Below are 24,850 nucleotides of genomic sequence, written 5' to 3' on the forward strand. Positions count from 1 at the left end.
TGTGTTTTGTAGGGTCTTTTTTCGCCAACCCTCCTCTCCCCTTCCCCCTTCGTTTTCCATATTGCGGCCCCCCCCCCCCCGCCTCGCCGTGCCATCCCGTCAGGCGGGGGCAGCGTGTGACGGCGAGGTTCAGTTCCTCGAATTGAAGCCGCCCCCCTTTCCCCCCTTCCCCTCCCTTCGGCACGCGGTCCCTTATTTGAGCGCGACGCGTGATGGACACTTCTGCGAGTTGGTTCGAGACGAGGACGGCAACGACGACGGCCCGGCAAAAGTGCGGCCTCGGCCTCAGTGGGACGCCGCGCTACAGTGTGTACAACAACACGCTGTGCGTCGAGAGGAGAGAGAGAGAAAGAAGAGAAACCGAAGCTGCGGACAGACGGCGTGCCGCAAAAATTGAAATTAGAAACGGGGCCGCGTTTGCGCAGCATAATCCAGTGTAGGGGCTTGGTCGGGCTTGGTTCGGAAATCGGCGGGGCGTGCGGGGCGTGCCGTGGATGTCCGGTTGGGGCCCGGCGAGGGGCCCAGAGAGGAGGGGAGGGGGCACGAGGCGCGTCGGCGCGATTCCCGGAATGGGACTATGATACCGTGACGTGACTCCGGACGGCCCGCGGCGGCCCGGGCCGCGGCCGCCATCAGGCAGGTTGCCGACGCGCGGCGCGCACGCGATGGCGGACGACGACGCCGTCGGCGGCAACCCGCGCGGCCCCCGCGGTCACCTCGACCCATTGACGCCCTCGCCGGCGGCCGCCCCCGACCAGGCCGTCGCGGTCGCCGCGAAGCTGGCCCTGGCCCGCGCCATGACGCTCGCGGTGGTTCGTGGTACGGGGTGGATGGGGAGGGCGCCGTCTTGTCCGCCCCGTTCCCCGTTCGCGCCTGGCTGGCGGCGCTCCGCTTGCTCTTGCTCCGCTACGTGCTGTGCTGCACTCGGCGCCGTGCCGCCGTGCCGCCACGCCGCGCCGGCGGTACCGCGAAGTGACATGCGGGTAAAGTCATCATCGTGGCATCGAGGCGTTTCGAGGAACTGCAGCGCACCGTGGCCCGGCTTGCCCGGCTTGCCCGGCTTGCCCGGCGCCGCGCCACGGCAAGTGGTATTAATGGACTGTGTGGCCGCGGCCGGCCGCGCACTCCGCGACCAACTGGGCCGCCTGCGTAGGCCGAGACGGATTCCGAACAGTGCCTCGTCGCTCTGCCTCTCTCGCACCCCTGCGGGACGCCCGAGAGCGAGTAGAGGATTGAGTCGGCAAGCCGCTGCTCCGCGGCGAGGCCAAGCAGCAGCCAGCACAACGCGCTGCTTGTCCAGCTTGTGCAGCTTGTGCCGCCCCGGGCGGACATAAACGGATTATCCGGCACGGTGATGAGTCGCCGGCGGCGAGGCTGCCGTTGACGTCGCGGCCGCGAGCCGCGAGCATCCGCCATGGCGCGGTAGGCAGCCGGCCGGGACGAGCGCAGCGCCGTGCCGCCGTTGCCTACCGCCCAGGCTGACGCCCGCGCCGCCCGCGCCGCCAGCGCCGCTGTGTGAGTCACTGGAGACCCCACGCCGTAAAAGCACCTCTGTGACGCCGCGCTTGTGGTGCTCGGGGACCCGAGCGAACCCGGGTGAACCCGGGCGGGGAACGGGTACTGTATACAGTGCCCTGGCCGGCACGGCGTGGCACGCCACTGGTCCGAGTACCGCCGCGGTGCCCTGGCGGTGCCGCGCAGCATAGCCAAAACAAAATGTATCCCCTGCGGTTTTATGGCCGGGGCCTGACCCTGCATGCGAAACACTGCGAAAGCCGAGCCGAGCGGCGGAGGGGCCTCGGGCTGGGCGCGGGCAGTAACGCCCGCCGGAGTGGAGTGTCGAGTTCCCCTCGGCCGCCTCGCCGGTCAAAATCCCGCAAGTCCCGGTGCTGCGGATTTGAGGCTGTCGCCGATTGCGGCACGGCACTGTGTGGCTTGAAGCCCCTCGGCCTTTACTTAAACCCTTTCCACGCAGTGCGGCTCTAGCTCTAGGTCGCCATGCACAGGCTCGGACTGGCCAGGGCAGACAGGCAGAAAAATCTGCCGGGGCCTTTGGATTTGTGACCAGTAACGTCACGAAGTTGGTCAAAAAGTGATTGAATCTCCGAAAGTGGCCGTTTTCGCTGAATTTGAGCGGCCACTGTGTCCAATCTAGTAGCCGTAAAAGGCCTCCCTCGACGTCCTAGTATTCTTAAGACCCTACTCTTTCATGCCCTGTATCGGGAAGACGTTGACCACAACGATTTTGCCTTTGACCGCAACGATTTTGGGACCAAAGTTGGTCAAAAAGTGGTCGAATCTCGGAAATTTGCTGATTTTGCTGACTTTGGGGGGCCACTGTGTCCAATCTAGTAGCCGTAAAAGGCCTCCCTCGACGTCCTAGTATTCTTAAGACCCTACTCTTTCATGCCCTGTATCGGGAAGACGTTGACCACAACGATTTTGCCTTTGACCGCAACTATTTTGGGACCAAAGTTGGTCAAAAAGTGGTCGAATCTCGGAAATTTGCTGATTTTGCTGACTTTGGGGGGCCACTGTGTCCAATCTAGTAGCCGTAAAAGGCCTCCCTCGACGTCCTAGTATTCTTAAGACCCTACTCTTTCATGCCCTGTATCGGGAAGACGTTGACCACAACGATTTTGCCTTTGACCGCAACGATTTTGGGACCAAAGTTGGTCAAAAAGTGGTCGAATCTCGGAAATTTGCTGATTTTGCTGACTTTGGGGGGCCACTGTGTCCAATCTAGTAGCCGTAAAAGGCCTCCCTCGACGTCCTAGTATTCTTAAGACCCTACTCTTTCATGCCCTGTATCGGGAAGACGTTGACCACAACGATTTTGCCTTTGACCGCAACTATTTTGGGACCAAAGTTGGTCAAAAAGTGGTCGAATCTCGGAAATTTGCTGATTTTGCTGACTTTGGGGGGCCACTGTGTCCAATCTAGTAGCCGTAAAAGGCCTCCCTCGACGCCCTAGTATTCTTAAGACCCTACTCTTTCATGCCCTGTATCGGGAAGACGTTGACCACAACGATTTTGCCTTTGACCGCAACGATTTTGGGACCAAAGTTGGTCAAAAAGTGGTCGAATCTCGGAAATTTGCCGATTTTGCTGACTTTGGGGGGCCACTGTGTCCAATCTAGTAGCCGTAAAAGGCCTCCCTCGACGTCCTAGTATTCTTAAGACCCTACTCTTTCATGCCCTGTATCGGGAAGACGTTGACCACAACGATTTTGCCTAGGCTATTGACCGCAACTTGTGTGGGAGCGGTAGACTCACAAAGTTGGTCATGAAGGGTAAAAACTATGATGATCGGGGGCCTTTTGCCGTCTTATCTGCCGGGGCCTTTTGGGGGCCAGTCCGAGCCTGGCCATGCACGCAGCGCAGTGCGGGGTTTTTGTTGTTTTTTTTTGTGTCGCTTTTTTCCGAGAAGCGATCTCCTCTCCACCCGCGGGGCCGCGGGGCCGCGGGGCTATCAATCACAGGACGGTCGTTAATCATGGATGCCGCGGTGGGCTCGCCGCGGTGGACTCGACCCGCCCCGCCCGGCGTGTGTAGTGCAGTGTAGGCTGCAGGGGGAAGGGAAAGGTGGCCGCGGTTCAAGTCCGCCCATTTAGGCCTCGATTAACTTCTAATGCAGAAATAATGGCGCCCGCCTGACCCCTTGTCCGTCTGTCTGTCCGCCTGCTGGCCGTCCGTCCGGGTGTCCACGAGTTAATTGGAACACGTCGTCCGCAAAGCCATCCCTCGTCGCCTGCCCCGTGCTGCCCCGCCGCTTTGTCGTCTGCTGGCCGCTAATGAAGGCGCAGGCGGCCAGGCCCTCCGCTGGAGCCTGGGCTCTCAGCGCCCTCCAGACTCTCCAGGCCGTCCTCGCACCGTCTCCTCGGGACCGTGTCCGGACGCCACAGGTGCGGCGCGGGCGTCTGAAAGGGCCGCCAGTCGCGCCACAATGGGGTTGCCACCACTCGTTGATTGCGTCACGTGCGTGATTACCGCGTGCTGTGGGGCGGCGGCGCGGCGGGGGGCGCGCCTGATGGGAACCCTATAACCCTGGCCGGGTGGGTACCCAGTGCACCCCGCTGCCTCCAGCCCGCTCCAGCCCGGTCCGTGACGGACACACCGGCGTTATTGATGACTGCAGCAGCTCGGCCAGCTCGAGCTCCAGCGGGCCGGTGCGCCGGTGCATCAAGGGGTGGGCGTCGGCGTCAGCAGAGCGCGCCATTGGCGGCCATTGGCACAAAGGCAGTATGTACGCAGTACCCACCGCACGCATGGCTCGGTGTTTCCGTGTTGGCCGGGGGCTGTGAGGCTCTGTGAGGCCCCGGCCGGCCCGGGCTGCCTTTGTGGCCGTGGCAGCAGCCTATGGCCGCCCTGGCCGGCGGGGACACCACACTGGCGGGGACGTGACGGCCAGGTAACTTATGGATTTATGAGAGGTGCTGCTTCGGCCGTGGTGGCCGCGGTGGGCCGATGGGGGCGTCGCGATAACCGGCGGGGAAGGGAGGGGGGGGGGCTCTGAGTTGGCGACGCCCGAAAACTTTCCGGAATACACCACAAAAGGAGGCAATCATTTCGTTGACAGTTCCCCCTCCCCCGCCTTTCTTTTTACTTTTTGTCTGACTGTGTGTTATGAAGGCAGCGCGGCGGCGGCGACCTGTCCTCACCGTTGCGGTTTGCTTTTTTCTTTCCCCTTTCCTATTTTTGATCCGTCGCTCCGTCGCGCGGCGAGTGAGAGTGCAATGACACGAGGTGGCTTGTGTCGCTCCGGCCGCGCCGCCGCGCCGCCACCGCGACGTCATTAGTCAAATTTCCTCCTCCACGCCTCGCCGCGCCTCGCCGCGGACGCCTGTCGCACGTTGACACACTCCGCGACGCGCCAGCGACACGCCAGTGACACGCAAGTGACACGCCAGTGACACGCAAGTGCGCGTAACTAAGCCAACAGCGGCGTCGATTTATGACTTTTTCCTGCCCGTCGCCCCCGCACCGCCCCACCCCGCACCGCCACGCCCCGGCGCCGAGGTACCCGTCGGGCCCTACGGCCGTACGGCCGTAACCCGACCGGTGTGCTCGAGAGGTCCATATCCCTGGCAAACGGCGGCGGGACGCAGTGACTTGGGTTTCGAGCTCCCCCTTTCCGTTTATAGTGGCCCCCCGGCTCGGCGCTGAAATCGCAATTTGGCGGCGACTTGGCGGTCGGGTCGTCGGGGTCGGGTCGGCGTGCACGTGTTTGCGGCGCGGCCGAGTACGGCCCTTGGAGCAGGGTGCGGCCGCAGGGAAGGCGGGGCCGCCGCGGACGCCGCGGACTGACGGCCACTGACGGGTACTTGTAACTTGTCGTGCGGTCTCTGCGGCCGTCGATCAAGTTGTCAGCCTTCCCGAGCAGCTGCGCGAAGCGCGACGTGAAGCAACCGCGTGTGCACTTCTCGCCACGCTTCGCGCCGTGCAAAACCACCTGTCCGCGTTGCCGCGGTGCCGCCGTGCACTGTACTATACTCTGTACTCGGTGCACTGACAGACGCGATCGCGATAGCGGTGAGGCCGCGACGCCGCGGCCGCGTGTGTGTTGCGCAAGCGGCGCAAGCCGGGTCCCGGGTCCGTCCTCGTGCCCCGCGCGCCCCGCGTCGGCCGCGCCCTCGCTCTAGTATGCGTGCCTCAAGATTTCGGAGCTCGGCGCGGTGGGTTTGTTTCACTGCACATTGAGGCTCGCTGTGGAAGCGGTACTGGAAAAGGCGCTGGGTTCGAGCGGCCCGTGTTCCCCGGCCCCGCCGTGGCCCCGCGACGCGGATTTGGCCGCCTGGGCAGCGCGGCCCGCGACGGCAGGCTGGCCAACGCCAACCCTTTGTCCGGGGGCTGGGCTATTTCTGGACCGCGGGCGCGGCGGCGGTGGGCCGCAGAGTCCCGTTGGCGTTGGGGAGCATCCAGACCTAGACCTGCCCATGGCCAGGGTCGCGCAAAGTGTTTCGTCGCTCTGTCTCTCTCGGGCCGCTGCGGAACGCCCCACGAGTGCGAGAGAGACAGCGACGGACGAAATCAGTCCGCGGCCCGACAGCCCCGAAAGCGGCGACAAACACGCACGACGCCGCGGCCGTCCCGCCCCGCCCCCCCCCGCCCCGCCCGCCCCGCCCCGCCCCGGCCGGTGTCCGCCACTCCAGCGCACCCCCACGTGCCCCACGCGCCTTTCCAGTCCCTCCAGTTCCCGGTGCCGCGCTGTCCTTCGTGGAACTCGGAGCGGAAGGAGATAAGTGAGTGTTCCGGTGCGCTGCAGTGCGCTGTCCCAGTGTTCCCCCCACCCCTCCTGGCGTGTTTGTTACAGGTGTGATAATGACTCTGTGTACTGCTGGCACCGCTGCCGCCTTGTTTTTCCCCTTATCTGCTCGTGTTCCCAACTTTCTTTCCCTGTTTTCCACCCCGCGCGCACTCGCGGGATTTCGTCGAGGTGAAAACACCTTTGGCGAAGTTTGTTTGGGTGGCGGGCGGGGCGGGGCGGTTGCGGGGGCTTCCCCGGGGGAGAGGCCCTTCTTTGTGTACAGCTGACTCAGCACACGCTCGAGTTATTATATCGATCTGGCTTTAATAGAAAGGACGTGGCGGAGTGGAGGCTGCACTGCACGGCCCATTAGGAAACGGGCAGCATCACGGACAGGGCGGACGGGGCTCCACTCGGAGCGCCCTAGCTGCCCTTGCCCTTGCCTCAGGCATTCCGACGAGCAGTGTAGTGGTTGTAACTTGGTACCGCATGCGGGCGCTGTGGCGCTAGCGCTAGGGTGCTCGCTCACGCCACGCCACTTGGTGCGTTCATTCAGGCAGGTTAGGGTCTGCTACACCTTTAACTGGCCGTGGCTCCCTTGCATTCAGAGGGACTCCAGGGCTCCAGGGGCACGGCAGGGCGCGGACGCGCTGGAGACGGTCCTGGAGGGGGGCGTGCTGGATGGCCGTGCTGGAGATGTTCGACAGGGGCTGTCATTAGCACTCGTAAAGCCACGGGGCTGCGGCCGAGCCGGGCCGAGCGCGGCGTGCGTAACGCCAGGCGGCCAGGCCCAACGCAAGGCTGGGGTTAGAAAAAATCTGGAGTCATCGGCCCTGGAGTCCCAGGCCCAGGGGCGGGGAGGGGATTCCGGCGTTCCGGCCTTTCGGGACCGATGGTCCGATCGCGTCTCTGGGATCTCGGTCGTGTCGAAGTGGAGCCGCGCACTGAGTGAACAGACGCACCATCTGGACAAAAATCTGGGCAAGAAGAAAATGGAAGCTGGAGGAAATTGCTATTTTTTGCCAGGTGCAACGTCGATGGCGGCGCCGGATTTCTCCGTGCAACTGCTCGATTGCCTGATTGCCTGGCGGGGCTTGCCGGAGGGGCCGGAGGGGCCGGAGCGGCCGGAGGGCTACGGGAGGCTGCGGTACAGGGAGCCGCCCTCGATGTCGTCCTCCGGGAGGTCCCCGCCGACCGGGCCCCGTGAGAAGACGACGACGGGCAGAGTGGCTGTTTGGCTGTTTTGTGGAGAAAAGGCCGGAAAGGGCCGCTCAGCCCAGCGGCAGCCCAGCAGCTGAGTCGACACGCGATGTCGTGTGTGTGGACTTGGGACTGTGGACGGTGCAGGGCGCGCAGGGCCGGCAGGGCCCACACTGTAGGCCGTGTAGCAAGACGCTGCAATTACCGCGCCGCTGTCCCCGCGGTAATGATGCCCTGCCGCCCTGCGACACGGCCTCTCCCTCGCACCCCTACCTGCCGGCCCGTGAGTGCGAGGGAGACAGATGGAGCGCTGCTTTGTGCTGCTGCTGGCCCGTGCGTGTCAGCCAGAGCGTGTTTTTGACGACGTGTCTGAAATATTCAGTTCGCGCTGTCCTGCTCGCCCGGGCCCATGAATCACAAGGGGCTGTCCCGGTGCTCTTCTTCAGCAGCTGGGCTCGGGGACTCTCGTACCCGCCACACTATTTTTCTGACTCATTCATGAGGTGCTGGGTGCGTGGGTAAGGCACCCCGCGGGGGGCGGCGGGGCGGACTTCCAGAAGACGCGACGCGACGCCAGGAATGTGACGTGACGCCCCGAGCCCAACCCCCGGCCGGCCTGGCGGTGCTGGCAGCCAGCGTCTTCTCCTTACGCCTAGTACTTGGTACTGGCTGCGCGCTGCGCGCTGCGCGCTGCGCCGGGCAGGCCGGTGGTTTGCAGGCCTCGCGCCTCGCGCCTCGCGGACCAGCGCCGGGCACCGCCGGGCCGCGTAATCCCTGTAATCGGCCCGAGAGGAATATGTACAGAGTCGTTGGAAACGCACGGCAACGCCAGGAAATAACAGAGCGAGTCGACGGGGGGCGGGCGGGGAGAGGGGCAGACCACCCCATTGGGCGGGCCGGCCGTCCGTCTGATACCAACCAACCCGGCCGGACGGTTTGCGTCGGAAGGAGGCAGGGCTGGCAGGGCTGGCAGGGCGTGGCGAGGCGCTTTCCGAGAACGAGGGGCTGTAATAGCGAAGTGGAGTGGCCGAGCCGGCCAAGCCGGCAAAGTCTGCGAAGCCGCGGCCGAGCCGGCACAACTGGACCAATTGGTGTGCGGTGGTGTGCGGGTCGGCGCAGTGCGGTTTGCTGCTTTGCTTTTCGGCCAAGGCTTGCCTCGTACGGCTGCGGCCAGCTCCAAAGTTCCCGTGAGATGCCGCGACGCACGACGCAGGGGCGGACGGCTGTGCAAGCTCCGCCAGCGCCCCGCCGGCCCGCCGCAGGTTTTCCGAGGGGGAAATCACTCCTAAAACCTGCGACCCGACTATTACGCCTATAACGCTCTATTACGCCTCAAATTATAGGGATTTAGCTGAAAACAGACCAAAAAACCCCTAAAATAGATCAAATTTTGAGAATTTCGGCTATTACGCTACTATTACGCACACTACTACGTGTGCTATTACGGACACAGTGACCCGACTATTACGCGAGTGCTTTCCCCCTCGAGGTTTTCCTCTCCCAGTGGCGCCCCCCCCTGGAACCTGGAGCGCGGCCCCGTTCCGGGAAGCCCCTGATGCGAATTGCGTTTGCTCGGTGGCGCGCTCAGCGCGCTGCCGCTGCCCGAGGGGGTTGCCGAAAAAATTGGAGGAAAAAGCGAGGAAAGCAAAAGAGCTCGCGGACTCCAACCAAAGCAGCCCTGTCCTTTCCTCGGCCCCGAGGGCTCTTTGGTGGTGGCCGCTGACGTCATGGCCGCGTTCTGATATTGGCGGCTGTTACTCCGGCGTGTCCGGTCCGCTCCGGGTAGGGGCGGGGCATCTGCCCGCTGGCCATGCAGGCCGTGGCTAGCCATGGCGTGCATACACTGGCACTTGCCCCGACACCGGCATGCCCGGTCCGCCCCGGTCCGCCCCGGTCCGGTCCACCGTGATTCGCTTCGGTAGGCTTCGGCCGCATCGACAAAATATTCCTGGAACTTCCGTTTTTTCCTCGGAGCTTTCCAGTTTTCCTGGTGCGGCGTCGAGGGGCTCTCTTCCTCTCTCTCTCAGCCTCAGCCCGCGGGCAGGTGGTGAAATTATTCACGGTCCAACGTGACGCGGCGCTTTGCTTTGCCGGAGTTTTCCTGTTTTTGTGCGTCGGCTGTCGATTCTGTTTTGCCGTGTTTTGAGCCGATCACGCGAAGGAGCCGCGTGAGAACCAGAGAGCTTGACCGCGCGCGGCGCCGGCGCCAGCGGCCCGGATTGCCCTGTCCTCCCTCCTGGCGGGCACAGCGGGACACGGCCGGCCCGGGGACAGTGCAACCAGTTGCGGGTTCGATCCCCGTCCGCGGCCGCCAGTTTGCCGCTTGCCGGCGTCGCTGGTTGCGGTCGGCCTCGCCGGCTCGCGCAACGCTTAGGTGAATCACTGGGAACGCTTGATCGAGTCGCCCCGCCTCGCTCCACCTGCGTCGCAACGCTTCCTCGAAGTGCCACCAGGTGCCCTGCCGTGCCCTGCAGAGTGCAGGACGCGGCGCGTGCCGGGCCGTGCGTCACCGCGCTCACCTTGTGCCCCTTGCACTACAGTGCGACGCTGTCCTGACTGTCCTGACCACCCTCCTTCTTGTTGTGTTCCAGGTTCAAGGACGGGCGCCCCTACCCCTGGCCGGGCGACGTCAGCAACTTCATCCTGTACCCGGAGTCCGCCAACCAGACGGTGTACTCGAAGATGACGGCGCCGAAGGACGGCGGGAACTATTCCTGCCTCGTGCGAAACGACAGCCACGCCTACATGCACAACGTGGCCCTCAGCGTCATCGGTAGGTACACTGCCAGCACCCCTACACGGACGGGGTGCACGCGCGCGTGGGTACAGGGTAAGGCTAGGGCTTATCGGACTTAGCATCACATGGGGCCGTTGTACTACGACTTTGTACAAATGTACATATGGTACAAGGTCTACTTAACCTGGGAATATTGTCTAATCTATAATTTGTCCGCGTAGACCGGCATAGCATGGACAAAACAGCTAGCGGTAGGGTAGGCAGGCAGGCAGATCAATGGGGGCACGATGTCCTCGCCGCGAGCGGCGTGCAGCGGCGTCGTTCCGGGAAAGCTAATCTGATTTTTCCGCCGACCGGAACGCCGGAACGGAGGCGGAGCAGGCGCCGCTGGCCAGTGGGAGCAGTGGGTGGGACGGGTAGCGAGCTACCGTGACGGCGCTGGCGAGGCGAGGCGTGGGTTCGAATCCCTGCGGCGCGGCGCCGCGCGGAGAGGCGCGCCTGTTTACTGGCGCTAGAAAAAGGAGTCTTTATGACCTTCGTCGTTACGACCCCGCGCTGCCTTACCTCGAGTCCGCGACCTGCCTCTCGGTCGCGTGGCTTCGCTTCGAGACCCGCACTCATTATACACAACTCAAAGCGCCGTTCGCGGGGTAATTCTCTCCCCTCCTCTTTGACCACTGATTTTCCCTCCGCCGGTTCTGACGTCAATGTCAAATCCAGGCGAGCGCGCAGCGCGCACGGCACACGCGTGCTCTTGATTCTTGACCTTGGCGTGATTTTGCGCCGTTTCGCCGGCAGTGGCGGCGGTTCGATTCGAACTATGTAGCGACCAGCGCGAACCCAATGAGCCCGTGCTTTTGTGTGTGGCTGAGCCGCTGAGCCGGCCGGGCAGGGGGCCACTCGGTCCTCGAGGGTCCTCGATGGTCCTCATGCTCTTGTTCGATGTTGGCCCCCGTCCCGCCCCGCCCCGCCCCGCCCCCCGCCCCGCCCCGCCCCCCCGCCCGCCGCGACGGCAGCGCACCACATTGCATACCGACCGCATCGCCCATTGCAGGGCCTGCAGCACAGCCTTAGCACGACGATACCGGAGCACGACCCGGGCCGTCTCCGCGGCGTGCCGGCGTGCCCCTGCCTTGCCTTCCCTGCCGCTCTGCCGCTCCAGTCACCGGAGTCCACAGACGGGGCGGGGACGCGCTCTGGAACCTGCAGCGCTGCAGCGCCGTAGAGTCCTGCTGCACTTTCCGGACGCCGCCCCTGCAGAGCACTGCAGAGCGGCCTGCCGCCTGCACTGCCGCCTGCCGCTTGCAGCCTCTGGCTCCCCCGCATTATTCAATATTCAAATACGGCCTGGCCGAGCCTGACCAACGCCAGCGGAGCCTCGCCGCAAGCCTGGCCAAGCTCGCAGGGCCGCCGGCTGCCCCCTCCCCCTTGCCCCTTTCGAATTCCATCCTCGGGGACCGCCACCTCCGCCACCTACGTGCTCATGGACGCCGACGCGACTCTTGCGGGTCCCGGACTTCCCTCCGCAGCAGGGTGGCGCCTTGTGGCGCCTCGTGGCGGGGGCCCGCGCAGGGGTTGGAGGGCGCGTCGTGGCATGACTCACTGGCCGTGCGGTGGCGGCCAGGGAAGGGTAGGAGTAGGGCCGGGAGGGAACGGGGGGCGTGACGGCGTGACGCAAGTCGTCTTCCTAGAAGAGAACGCCAGAGAACGCAAAGAAGCAGCAACGCGACTGAACGGATGTGTGCGGATGTGTGATTCGGCGTGTGGTCATGTTCCAGATGCGGCCAGCTACATGGGCGCCCCGCTGCCCACCTACGAGCTGCCCGACGAGCAGCTGGTCCAAATAGGGTCCACTGCACGCTTGTTTTGCGAGGCCTTCGTGGGTGAGTTGCATTTTTAAAAAAATTGTTTGTTTCTCAGCCTTTGCGACGTTTGTTTTAAAATTTGTTATTCCTCTTTGTCCAGGGAGCATTGACCTTCCCGATGCTCAAAGTGAATCACTTGGAATCGCGTGGGAATGAATACATCTTTTGTAGAAGAGCAAAGACGTTTTGTTCTAAGATCAGTGGCCAGGTAAACAGTTTTTCAATAATTAAGAGGATTTTTTCCACCTCAATTTATGGAACTAACGTGTTTTTTTTTTCTTGCAGGGAGAACAATCAAGTTCTTGGGGCATACTTGACAATCAAAGGGGTGAAGAAGGAAGACCTAGGACCTTACGAATGTAGGGTTTCCAATGCAGGAGACCAGGCTATACTTCTTAAACTATGGCTTCGTGAAGCTGGTGAGTTATGAAAAATTATAAGATCCCTTATTAATTTTGTTTAAAAGATACAATTGATTGACATTTTATTACAATTTTCTTCTTTCTCTCCTTTTTATTCTTTAAGAACCCACAGAGCCCCTTGGCTACAGCCCTAAAATATGGCGCCGTCTTGCTTGGGCTGCTATTGTTTTCTTGGCAATAGCCGTTGTTGCAACTGCATTCAGGCATCGATTGGGACTGTTGGCGTTGTTCTGCCGGTATCGACTAGTGCGGCCGGATTTGCACGGTAACTTGACTTTATCCTTACCAAAGCCTGAATTTTTAGTATGTGTTAGCACTTAATAATAATGTTTTGTTTACTGCAGATGGCAAAGACTATGATGTCCTTGTCACTTACCTTGAAAAAGACAATGCTTTTGCATTTGAAATATTGAACACTTTGAAGAATCGTTATGGATATACTTGTAACTCCTTCCAAATATGTCAAAATGCTGATTATGACTGTAAGTTCCATTTCCAGTGATTAAGTGTTTTGAGTGCAAATTTTTACTGGTTTTTGTGACTTATAATTATTGATCCTAGGTGCTGCTGATTTGAGAGACTCAGCGAGGCGATGCCGTAGATTGATTGCTGTCATCAGGCCATCAATGGTTGAAGCCCTAAGCGGCTCAGTTGTAGCAAACACGCTTGGTGGATCGGCGCTCCCTGCTCACAGACTGGGTGCGCTTCAAGAATTAGATGACGCTGATTACTGGGACTCTGGTGTCCTCGGCTCCCTTCTGAATCAATTAACAAGGATGCACCCGCAGCCAGTGTGTGTGTCGCTACAGGTAAAACAATAATGATGTGCAAACAAATCTCACAAATTTCAAGAGAATTAAGTTTTACTGACCTATGTATTGTGTTTCTTATCTATAGGCACTTCCTCCTGGCTGTGAGGCAAGCCTATCAAATCTTATTAGATTAGCCCCGATTATTGAGTGGCACCAAAGGCGATCACTTTGGTTCAAGAATTGGAGCTTGCTGCGCCTCCGCTTGCCTCCTCTCCGGTCAAAACATTCATCCCCCACTGGGAGTGTGGCTATTGTGCGCCCAGGGAAAGATCTTGGGTCGGGTGTGGTTACTACCGTAGTTTCAAGCTCTACTTCAAGTAGATCAAGAAGATCTTCGTCATATGATACAACATCCTTAAACAATAGTATGGAGATTTTGGTTTGATTACTGCAATAAGTATTTGTGTAAAGATTTGTATATTAATTAAAGACCAAATTTAGTTTTCTTGATAATGTGTATGTATGTCTGTGTCTGTGTGTACATTTATGTATATATGTAGGTATGTTTTTGTATGTGTTAATAATGTTTGAAAGTATCCTGATGCGTTGTAATTTACTATGAAATTGAACTGAATTATTTTGTAAGTATGTGTACAGTACATGTTCTTAATTAAGACTAAAATATTCATTGAAAATAAGACTTTTCATCTCAAGAAGTCACCTCTACTTGTGTGCTGCTGTCTTTGGAAGGTGACACACAGCTTTGTGGTAATTTAACTTCATCAACTTTAGTATGATCTGCCCTTCCAGGAAGTAGTGTAGTGAAGAACTAAAATAAATTAGCTTTTCATGTCATGTTTTGCTATCAGATCTCATCAACTCATCAAACTAAAGGGGACTTCAAAGACAATTATTGTTTGAATCCTTCATTCTCTTTCAGCATTTGCTAGATGTTTTTCATTATTCTGTTTAAAAAGGGACTCTCATCACCCCATCTATTTATGAAGAATTATTATTTGGTTGTTTTGTTTTCATCATGCCCTGGAAAACTGTGATATTAACACTCCAGGTACCCAGTGACCTTATTTATAATCAGTCAGTGGGCTCGTGTGATTGTAGGTCAGGCTCCCATGCACTGGGGTTATCTGTACAGTAGTCTTAGTTAGATTCGTACCCTGTTAATTTTAATTTATTGTATGTATACGAAGGTTGTTGATAGGTTTAGCCAAGTCTTAAGGCCATGATTTAGTGAAGTAACCAAAACAGCTTTTTGACTTGGTTGTAGAAAATTAGAAAATTTTAGAAAATGTTAATTAGTTTACCCTACCCATCAGGGGTAAATCTTGAATTATAATGCAATATTGAAAAACGATTTTTCGTTTCATTCTTTGCACTTCCTAACTGAGCACTCACATGTTTCACATTGAGTTTCCATCGTTTAACACATTAAACAAGCTCAGCTGAGCAACTGTTTTTTTTTTCTTCTGAGAAAATGAAGTATAAAATGACAACACAGTTTTAAAAATAACAAGACCTCCATTTATTGATTTAGACGACAAATGTACAATTTCTTAAACAAAAATGTGAGTAAAAGTTGAACAACTAACAAATGTACACATATTATTGAAGTTTATAAATCTGAATAAAATTTACAATAAGGCATATATATATTGGCAAGCAATACAACAATATTTACATTATGTAATATGATACATTTAACATTTTCTCCTTAATTAGTACAATAAATAAGTTGACACATGTACAGATGTGTAAGGTACTTGAATTGGTTACGTATGTGAATATTAACAATTCAACATGCATGTACAGCATATACTCTCTCACATGCTTCTCCATAACGGAAACTTTAACACAACTATACCCCATCATTATAACAGTCACTAAATTCTATTATTGAGGTGGTGTTGGTACATCAAACAACATGTGTCAGGCAACAAATGTTTCTTAACAACGCCAACGTTTCATTTAATAAAATCTAATTTACGTTCTAGAGACACACCAAAATATGAAGGTCTTCCACTACTTGTGATCCTTAATCTGTAGAGGGAAGCAAAGCAGTACATTACAGTACATTTATGCGTCAATGTTAACTTTATATTTTGGTTGATCTATAAAACAAAATTATTTACCTACAGTTTGCTAAGTTATGACAGCGTATTGCTTCTACACCGCACACTTCACTTTTAAAGGCAAAATTAGAAATTCAACAATTTACCAGCAGCATGGAAGAACTGCTGAGTTCAAAGTACAGTATGACACAATTTTAAGATCAGGTTAAAATCAGAAATGCCCGACTACAATGAAAAAGCTGGCATTAAATTTGTACATCAGTCAACAACAAAATCAACAACAGAAATTAAATTCAGCAAAGAAGACAAATATGAAATGTTTGGGAAGGAAGCAAGAGAAAATTTTATTACAGGAATACACATGAGACATGTATTGTGCTGTGGACACCATACAAATAATTCCCATATGGAGGACAAATAAAGGGATCAACGGAACAGTAACAATAAATTATCCACGGCCATTGATTGAAACAAAAGGGAAATAATGTAAATGGCTGGAGTCAACAGGTGAGAAGTTCCAAGGAGGTACCGTTAAATTTACCAGCAATGTATCCAAAAGTTCACATATCAGGTTATTTTTCGGACAAATCAAAAACAATATCACTTTCAGTAAAAATTTAAGTCTAATGGCAAAAAAAAAAGAAAAGAAAACCCAACAAAAAACACATGCATCCATGTGAAGCCTCACAATCTACATAAAAACCAAAGTGAGCAAAAGGCAATCAATCAATGGCTCAACCAAATATAAATGCAATCAAATTCATACAAGTTAAAGTTAGACTAAAAAGTTTAACAGGAGGTCAATTTTCATCAAAGAGCAACTCTGAGAGGTCAAATCTTTCTAAAGCTACAGTATCGAACTTCAGATAATAACAGTTCATTGATGACACAAGTAAATACTTCAGGATTAAGGACAGACTACATGATAAATCACAAACATACAACAAGCAAGGTCAATGTTTCAGAGAGTGAGTACAATCCAATACTCATGGGATAAAGAAAAGCAGAAAAAAAAAAAAAATTAAATGAACAGTGCAATGTAAACTACAACACCACACTGGGATCTGCAAACAAACTAAATTGACTTCACATTAGCGAAGCTCATTTCTTCGACACACTTTGGAGAAGAGATGAGCACTAATGAGACAACATGAACACATGAGACTCCTGAAAGGGGAGGGAAAAATGGGGGGGGGGGGGGGGGAGAGGAGGAACTCTTCCCTAAAAACATAATGTATGGCCCACATTAAAAATGACTTCTCAAAGCAACTCTTTCATGAATGCATGAATGGATTTCCTCCAAAATATACACAAAAGCATGGCGACATCATGAGCTTTGCTTCCTAACTCCAGATAAGAAATATTCCAACCTGGATTTTTGAAATTCAAAAAAAGGAAAACAAGAGAGGAACAAGAGATTTTTTTAAAAAGAAAGAACAACCTCAACATTGTAAAATGCAAAAGAAATGTGTGCTTTTGACACAGGTTAAAAACCACATGGCACATAAAATAGGGCACAAATCAAAATACTACAGGTGAATGGAAAATGAGAAGAGAAAGAGACATACCTTCACACAAATGATATGACTCTCAACCTTGAGCCTGCTTGTCTCAGAAAAACAGTGTCCTGAGGGACAAAAGTTTGGAAGAGGCTCATCAAAGCCTTTTTAAGTGGTGTAAGATCACTTGCAATCAGGCACGACAAGCAATAGTTGCACACTTAAAAAAGTATTAACTAAAAACAACATTAAACATCCTTAGTGAGATTAATGACAGGAAAGGGAAGAAACTGAACAAATCGGAAACATAACATTTGGACATGCAAAATAACTTTGCAATAAAAATAGATTGAGAAGGCTTTGTTTACAGCTAGAGATTGCTCGTATGGGTAACATTCAATCAAACATAACTATGTCAAAGAGACCTGAACAGTTATAAAACAATTAAAAATATACAAATTATATAAAAATATATAATGCCAACATAAACATATTCTACATCCAAATAAATATATATTCAAACACGCCAGACAAATCACATGAACTTTCATCAGGGTTGATGAAGAAATTCATCATTCACCACAAAACAGCAGCATTTAAGACAAAAATGTACCACCCTTAAAAGAAATTACCAAATATCACACTATTCCATCCATTTCTTCACAGTAAGCTTGTAAAAGGAAAACAAAGGAAATCTTTGCAAAACAAGGAAAACTTTCTGTACATTATGTTACACAAGAGAAACTTGGAATTAGAAAATTATCTATCAGTGATGTTTCAATTTCGATACTAGAATTGTATAATGATGGAGCTACCCAAGAGCTCCTGGGAACAACAAACTTCAGGGTAATGGGCAGTGAAGAGTGGGTTGGAACACAAATTTTATCACAACAAAATTAGCTCGAAGCCCACTGACCTACAGACATTGGAAAACAAAATTGAACTAAATAAGGGCTAACACTCTCTTGAATCCGATACCATAATTGCACAAGGAACCTTCTCTTGGGAGAACATTCCTAACCAGAAACAGGATCACAGATATACACTCCATAAAGCCACAGCCTTAGAACAAGCAAGTGCAGGCACACTATGCAGGTTCTATCAGTGTGGCCAAGAATTGGTTAACATGGACACCGAGGATAACCCAAAACACTAGCTGGTGGGACCACTTTGTGTTAAGTCACTGGAGGGTTGTACCACAATCTAGTTCCGAAAATGAGAAATTGAGGTGGTTGTCTAAGCTGTACTTAACATCTTGAGCTAATGCCAAAAGCTCTCCATCCCCATCAGTTCCTTGCTGAGGAGTGGTACCTGATGTGGTTGCTGTCCCTGGGGTGCCAGGTGTCCCGGACTCGGTTCCAGAAGGTGCAGGCGTACCGGCTTCAGAGAAAGTGCCAGCGGGGCCGGGGGTTCCCGCCTCAGACAATGTTCCAGACGGTCCTGGAGTACCAGCTTCCGAGTAAGTTCCAGAATGGGGAGTGGAGCTTGCAGCAATAGGAGTAGAGCGTCCTGTGGGGGTCATACCCGCTTCAGCTTCAGCAGCTGCTGCAATGCGGTCAGCATCAGGGGTGTTTGCTAGCGCCTCTGCCACCATTTGCAAATCTTCAGGAGTCATTACTTCATCATCTAACATGGGAGGCGGTTCAGAGGGCTGGGTTTGGTGTATAGGGTCCTCTGGCAAGAAGGAGTCAGTCTTGAGTCTGTCAGGTTCATCATAACCCATGGTAGGTGAATTCGTTCCAGAGAAGGAATCTTCTTCTTTAACGTCTGACTTGTTAACTCTGTAAGTCTCTAAATCTTTCCCATAATCTTTAGAGTAACTATCTTGCCTTTGATCTCCCACCAGGTCATGATTGTCATTATCTTGATAAGCTTGATCTTGTTCTGGATCCGAGTCAAGGTTCAGTTCAGCCTCAGGATCATCACCATCATTATCAGATTCTTCTTTGATTTGCTGTTGAATCTCAAGATCAGGTGAATCAGGTCCTGGCTCAGATTTCACTTCGTTTACAGTATCAACGTGAGCACTACCGCCGGCAGCAGTTTCCTCCTCATTGTGAGAGTGGCATTCTTCACCTTTAGGTTTACGAGGCTTGTCTTCATACTGGGAACGGAGTTCAACAAGTTCTATGCCTTCATAGTGTCGTTTCATTCCACGGGGTAGCGCACGACATGAAGCCAAGTTCAAGGAAAAAAGATTCAGACAGTTTATGAGAACGGCCTTGACTGGCTCAAGGCTGACTGATGATCCGCACAAATTCAAAATTCTGAAACAACATTTGGAAATGAAAAATAACAGTGGTAGAGGTAGAGTGCAGCTTTCATGACTGATTTATTTACATTATTCATACAAACCTCAGTGGTGATCTAATTCCTTTTTCTGGCACTTCAGCTAAAGCACTGACCGCCATGTCTAATGCTTCGGTTGCAGAACTCCAGGCCAAATCAAGTTCCACAAGGCTGTGACCCCATTTTTGAGTTATAAGTTCCAGACCTGAGCCTGATATTCTTGTGGCATAGCACCCTAAAATAGAATGAATAGGCATATTTCAGATTTCTTTTCACACCTCAGTTAATTGCTATTGGGAACATAACAAATGTATCACACATACCAGAGAGATATAAATGCTCAAGGTCCCAAGCAGGAATTCGAACTAAACTTGAATCTGTGATTTTGCTGCATCCGCGCACATCAAGCAAGCGCAATTTATTTGAGGTCTTCAGAATTCTGCCAATGGCATCATCATCAATGAAAGGTTGAGAAGTTGCAAGGCTATCCATGCGACCATGAGGAGATGCAACACTTAATTCTTCTAAATTAGGAAATCCTGGGGATTCGACCTGCATTGAATGATTAAATAATTAATTAGGATAAAGTTAAACAAAAAAATTAAATACATGAAATAAGAATGTAATATATATCCTACCTGTTCTTTGATAGTAACAGGAGCAAGTGCAAACTGACTATTAGTTATTCTAAGGACTCTAAGTTTTGAACAGCCTTCCTGAAGCTTTTCAATATGAATTTGGGCAGTAGCATGAGCTACTGTACGAACACTTGACATATCTAAAACCTCAAGGTTCGAGCATGATCCCTGTAAAGAAAGATGTAATGTCATTAACAATTATCATCAATTTTGGGTGTAATATACAGCCCTAAGGTGGAGCTGTATGGCTCTCTAAGCAAGTAAAAAAAGTAAACAAAACAAATATTATGAAATAGAAAATAAAAAGAAGACAATAAGTTTGTTGAAATTTTACTCACAGCAATAGCTTGAATTATCTGCGGAACACCAGCTAGTTTATTATTTGCCAAAACAAGATGGGTGAGACGATCTCCCATGACAGATGTCAAATGTTGCATTGAACTCAAAGACACAGCACCTTTGTTATTGTGTGCCTCAGGCTAGAATAAAAGGAAATAAAGGTTGAGACCAAAACACATGGTTAAAAGAAGAAAATAATTTCTAGGCACGCATAAGCACATACATTGACACCAGAGAGGTCCAACTTCTTCAGTTTATGACAGTTAGTAACAATGAATAAAATATGTTCTATATGGAGCCCCTGCCAGCCTGTTAAATTGAGAGCCCGGAGCTCCACACAATTATTGGCAATAACATCTAGAAGAGAAGGAATACCCGAAAATTTCCATCCACCTAAAACAAAACACAAGTACAACGCAGACATTAGCAAGCTCTCAAATGCGTGATTGCTTCAAACATGAACTTTTATTTTGAGACAAGATGTTATGAGGTTATACCTAGATTGAGCTCACGAACACTGGTCAATCTATTTTCACACAGCCAGCGGAAAGTGTGATGATTTTTGGCCCTGTCTCGTACCCATGTACTACAAAGTTCTATAGTATGCCATAGATCTGGGGTAATTGCTACTTCTCTCCATTGTTTGCAGACTCGTTGCATCCTGTAAATCAAACATAACACAGGTCAATACAGTTCTGTTAGCAGCCTATGGCAAAGTATTCCAGATCACAATCTTACCTGACAAGGAAAGGTACACATCCCTCATCATGAGAAACATATTTGAATATTTTGTGCAGAACATTCTTTGGTAGACTTTCAGTGCCCCATGGGCTCTGTTCTCTCCCCTCATCATCACTTGATTCCACAACAGATTTGTGATTGACCCGTCTGTGATGACCACCATCAGAATCAGAGTCTGCAGACTTGCCTTTCTTTTTGCGGACTCTCTGCTTTGCAGGCTTTTTCACCGGTTCTGACTTTTTAATTTTAAGTTTAATTCCATTTTGACTTGAAATTTGGCTCTGGTAGGTTACTGTAGTCCGCTGTTTAGTAGAGGGTTTAGGAGCCCCTTCACCAGATTTCCTTTTTCGTCCGCGTTTCACTGTACCTTGACCAGTAGTAATATCATAATGTGCAGTACCACTAGGAATCTCACCCACACTGAGCAATGATCCTTCACCACAAGGATTTTCCTGAGTTAATAAATCATAAAGACTAGGTGCACCAAAACCTGCCTCTCCTCGAGGATCAGAAGAAACAAGTTGAGCTCTGACCGCTTTCCGTTTCTTTGACTTAGATCCCGGTTCATCAGTGTTCTTCCGACGGACTTTCTTCACTTGTGTTGGGTCTTTTTTGCCAGAGGTTCCAGCTTGTCCATAGGGGTCCTGCACGGGAGTGATGGTTAACACATCCTGAAGAGGAGGAGTCCGTCTCATCTGATTTGAAGATTCCCCACCCCTTTCAGTCACACTAACAGTTACACCAGATGAGAGCCTCTCTAATCCAGCAGGGGAATTTCCTTCACTACACGACGCACTGTAACTTGCACCATTGATGTCTTGACCACTGAGTGGAGAAGTAGTCATCATATTCATTCTCCCTGGGGAAGTGCTCGGCCTACTAAGACGACCTGGAGATGCACTTGGTATGTTTGCAGGTGATGTATTGGAAAAGTGACTTGGAGATGACTGATAAGGACTTCGTGATGCTGATGCTGCCATGGGACTTCTTGCTGTGGTTGATTGCATGTTTAACACATTGGGGGAGGCAATGGGCATTGAGGGTCTGCCCGGAGAGGCACTAGGTTTCCCCATACTTGAGGCAGGGCTGGGCATATTCGAGTGCATGCCCATGCCTGCTGGTGATGCACTGGAGTGCATTCCCATGCCACCAGGAGAAGCACCAGAATGCAGAGCAGGGGAAGGATTGGAACGTATTCCCATACCACTGGGAGACGCACTGGAGTGCATGCCCATTCCACTTGGCGAGGCACTGGAGTGCATTCCCCTGTTGCTGGGGGAGGTACCAGGATGCATGACTGGGGAGGGGCTGGAGTGCATGCCCATCCCACTGGGGGACGGTGTTGAATGCATCCCAGACGACGGGTGAATACCCATTGCACTTGATGAGGATGAGTGCATGCTCATACTGTTTGTAGATGCAGCTTGATGCAGCCCCAGTCCAGCCGATGAGTTCGAATGCATACCTATGCTGTTTGGTGATGGGTTGTGCATTGGGATGTTGCTGGAGCTGTTACCATGCATAGTGCCACTGGGATGCATACCCATGACACTAGACGATGATGCAGCATATTGGCTAGATGAGGAGTTATATGGAACCCTGTTGGCACCAGGACCATTCCCACTCAAACTCATACCAAGAGCAGCTTGTGCCTGAACAGGCATGCCCAAGTTGTTGCTGCTCAGCCCAGCGTTGTTACTTGGCAATCCCATACGGGAAGAGGAGCTGGGCATATTTAGACTTGAGGAAGACATTCCTGGCAAGTGTGATGCAAGGTTGGGCAGGTAGTGGGGTGAAACCATAGGAGTGCCCACACTTGAGGCATTGTGCATAGATAATGAATCAAGAGCCCCGTTGCTCTCATAACAGTTGGAGTTTGAGAAGGTAGCAGCATTAGGCACGGCACACATTCCAGAACTGGAGCCGTACATCAAGTTGGGCTGAAGCTGAGAAGGCTGCCGCTGTTGTTGGGGTTGCTGATGCACAAGATTGTTGCTATACATGTTTCTTGTTGGTTTGGAAGGCTCCATGAGGAACTCCTTCATGAAGAAGTCCTCATGGTATTCGCCATTAATATCATCCATTTCGGATCAAAGGCGCTGAAGCGCTTATTGTTTTGCCTACATGGCTTTTGTTGTCAGCCTGGCCATGTCGGGCAGAGGAGAAAACTGCTAGTTCCCATGGTGAAGTAAGCTGAAATAAAAATGGCATTGACAGATTTATTGCTGTAGCTGAACACAATCACAGTTGCTGATTAGGAAGATTATAATCATACTCACGGTTAGTTTTCCACTTCGGGATGCCCCTAACTGGCAGAGGGCAAATACAGCAAAGCAATCTGGAAATCAAACAACAAACGTATTAGCATGAGAAAGACAAATATTGGAGCAAACCAAATTACAATCAAGAACTAAGATTAATATGTTACTGGACACAGGTAGACAGATTGCATATATAACAAAAACTTCAGATATCAAAATAAATAGCAATAGCGCAATAGGGAATGTACCAAAACATGTAGAAATTTGAAGATTCAAATAAAATGGAGAGTAAAATTGTTTAGAATGAGAAAAGAAGGAAGTAGAAAGAATAGTTAGAGATAGGACTACATTTGTGCAGAATATTAAAAAGGTAAAAACAAGATGCCCCTTACGTAAGAACTGGAAATACCTGGGGAAAATTATTACTCAAAGTGCCATTGAAAATTGTGTCAGCTGAATAATCAGCCGATAATGAAGAGGAGAATCTTTAAAAGGACATATTTTGTCAGACACTTCTCATTACCAAATCATAACCTGACCTTAAAAAATTGCAAGATAACCGCTAAAATTCATATAATGTAACCGTAAGTGAGTATATTGCACGAAAAACTAAAATCTCCTGGAAGTAAAACTCACAGAAAGCAGGCAAAGACCTATGAAAAAGAGCGAATTGTGAGAACGGAGATAGGGTTATGTTTCATCTCCAACTTGGGGCAGCAGAACATGACATCAGGATAGGAGATATAAATTCAATAATATCTTTAAGTGGCATTCTACAGAAACTTCATGAACTCACACAGATGAGGTGCAAGTGAATGCACACACGTTCTTGCTACGTCTAAGAGATATCACAGATTCGCAGAATAACGTTTTCCAACTTTCTATGAGATAATGACATTATGAGAGCATATTCACAACACTTCCAGAGACCCGACAACTTTTGGGCATGTTTGTTGGAGGCAAACCACTGCGAATGAATTTCTCTTGATGGTGAGACACGGGAAAGACGAAAATGAAGTAAGTTTCAAATCCTGAAATAGGCTAAAGCCTAATTCAATATTATGGTGTAGGCTAAGCTGCTCGAGACTCGAGACCTACTTCCCCCCAAAAAATCGCTTATCAAAACAAACACCACTCACCTCTCGAAGTAGGTTGTATCCTCAGTCTTCAAGGACTGATCAAATCGTCGAATATGCGGGGTACATTCTACGTGGGGTAGAAGTGAAAATTGACACAGAATGGTGCTCAAATTAATAAAAACCCCAGCTCGAAACTTGTTGTCACGGCACTAGCCTACTTGACCTTCGATCTAAATAATTCTAAACAACACGAAGCGAAACTGTTTGTGAGAAAGCCCGACAGGGAGCGCTAGCTGACATTTATGCTGGTTGGATTTCCAAGCAAAGTCGTGCACGGAACGAATTACTCGAAAATCGATCGAGTCTCATTACTTTTCTAATTATTTCAGAATAGGAGATCGTTAACTTTTATTCCATCAATTCGAAACATCATCAAAAGAACTGACGCGTTTCCATTGCTCACTGCTAGGTTGATTCTTCTTCCGCAAGATACCGCCAATTTGGGCCAAATCAAAACCGCCTTTTTCTTGTCTAAGCAACCATAAATCCTTGAAGCCGCCAGGGCTGACCAGAAAATATACTTTTTTCAGATTGAATTGGTCGATTTCACTCTTTAATAAGGCTACTTTCTTTGCTGCTACTTTCGAACCCAAGACTTCCGGCGTCGCTCCTAGCGCCATCTCGCGGGAAGTTG

General features: G+C 51.6%; 2 protein-coding genes across 3 annotated transcripts in view; one reads left to right on the forward strand and one right to left on the reverse strand.

Annotated features, from left to right (window-relative positions):
• LOC117641766 (interleukin-1 receptor accessory protein-like) overlaps nucleotides 1-14,595 on the forward strand; it is a 32,023-nt gene extending 17,428 nt beyond the window's left edge. Inside the window, 9 exon segments of the mRNA XM_034379366.1 lie at nucleotides 10,039-10,220; nucleotides 11,963-12,067; nucleotides 12,150-12,179; nucleotides 12,182-12,257; nucleotides 12,335-12,468; nucleotides 12,575-12,736; nucleotides 12,816-12,953; nucleotides 13,033-13,280; nucleotides 13,369-14,595. Of these exon segments, the coding sequence (XP_034235257.1) occupies nucleotides 10,039-10,220; nucleotides 11,963-12,067; nucleotides 12,150-12,179; nucleotides 12,182-12,257; nucleotides 12,335-12,468; nucleotides 12,575-12,736; nucleotides 12,816-12,953; nucleotides 13,033-13,280; nucleotides 13,369-13,668 (1,375 nt within the window). The 3' untranslated portion in view covers nucleotides 13,669-14,595.
• Nucleotides 14,596-14,739: 144 nt separating this feature from the next.
• Nucleotides 14,740-24,467, reverse strand: LOC117641765. 2 transcript variants are annotated; one of them, XM_034379364.1, is made up of 10 exons: nucleotides 24,217-24,467; nucleotides 23,096-23,154; nucleotides 20,814-23,009; nucleotides 20,573-20,736; nucleotides 20,299-20,468; nucleotides 20,075-20,215; nucleotides 19,737-19,904; nucleotides 19,422-19,650; nucleotides 19,165-19,333; nucleotides 14,740-19,076 (listed from the first exon to the last, which is right to left on the reverse strand). In XM_034379364.1, the coding sequence occupies exons 3-10, from the start codon at nucleotides 22,898-22,900 to the stop codon at nucleotides 17,990-17,992; spliced, it is 4,215 nt and encodes a 1,404-aa protein (XP_034235255.1). In that variant the 5' UTR covers nucleotides 22,901-23,009; nucleotides 23,096-23,154; nucleotides 24,217-24,467; the 3' UTR covers nucleotides 14,740-17,989. The 2 variants fall into 2 exon arrangements, with proteins under 2 accessions (XP_034235255.1, XP_034235256.1); XM_034379365.1 differs by lacking the exon at nucleotides 24,217-24,467 and adding an exon at nucleotides 23,874-24,171.
• Between the last annotated feature and the right edge of the window lie 383 nt (nucleotides 24,468-24,850).

The sequence above is a fragment of the Thrips palmi genome, unplaced genomic scaffold (assembly GCF_012932325.1).
Source record: "Thrips palmi isolate BJ-2018 unplaced genomic scaffold, TpBJ-2018v1 HiC_scaffold_15, whole genome shotgun sequence".
NCBI lineage: Eukaryota > Metazoa > Arthropoda > Insecta > Thysanoptera > Thripidae > Thrips > Thrips palmi.

Excerpts from the sequence above, each read along its gene's own strand:
- LOC117641765 (XM_034379364.1), bottom strand. The coding sequence starts at position 22,900 with ATGGATGATATTAATGGCGAATACCATGAGGACTTCTTCATGAAGGAG. Across the intron at positions 19,334-19,421 it reads TGAGCATTTATATCTCTCTG|GGTGCTATGCCACAAGAATA; the intron begins GTATGTGTGATA and ends ATTCTATTTTAG. Across the intron at positions 19,077-19,164 it reads GGAATTAGATCACCACTGAG|AATTTTGAATTTGTGCGGAT; the intron begins GTTTGTATGAAT and ends ATGTTGTTTCAG.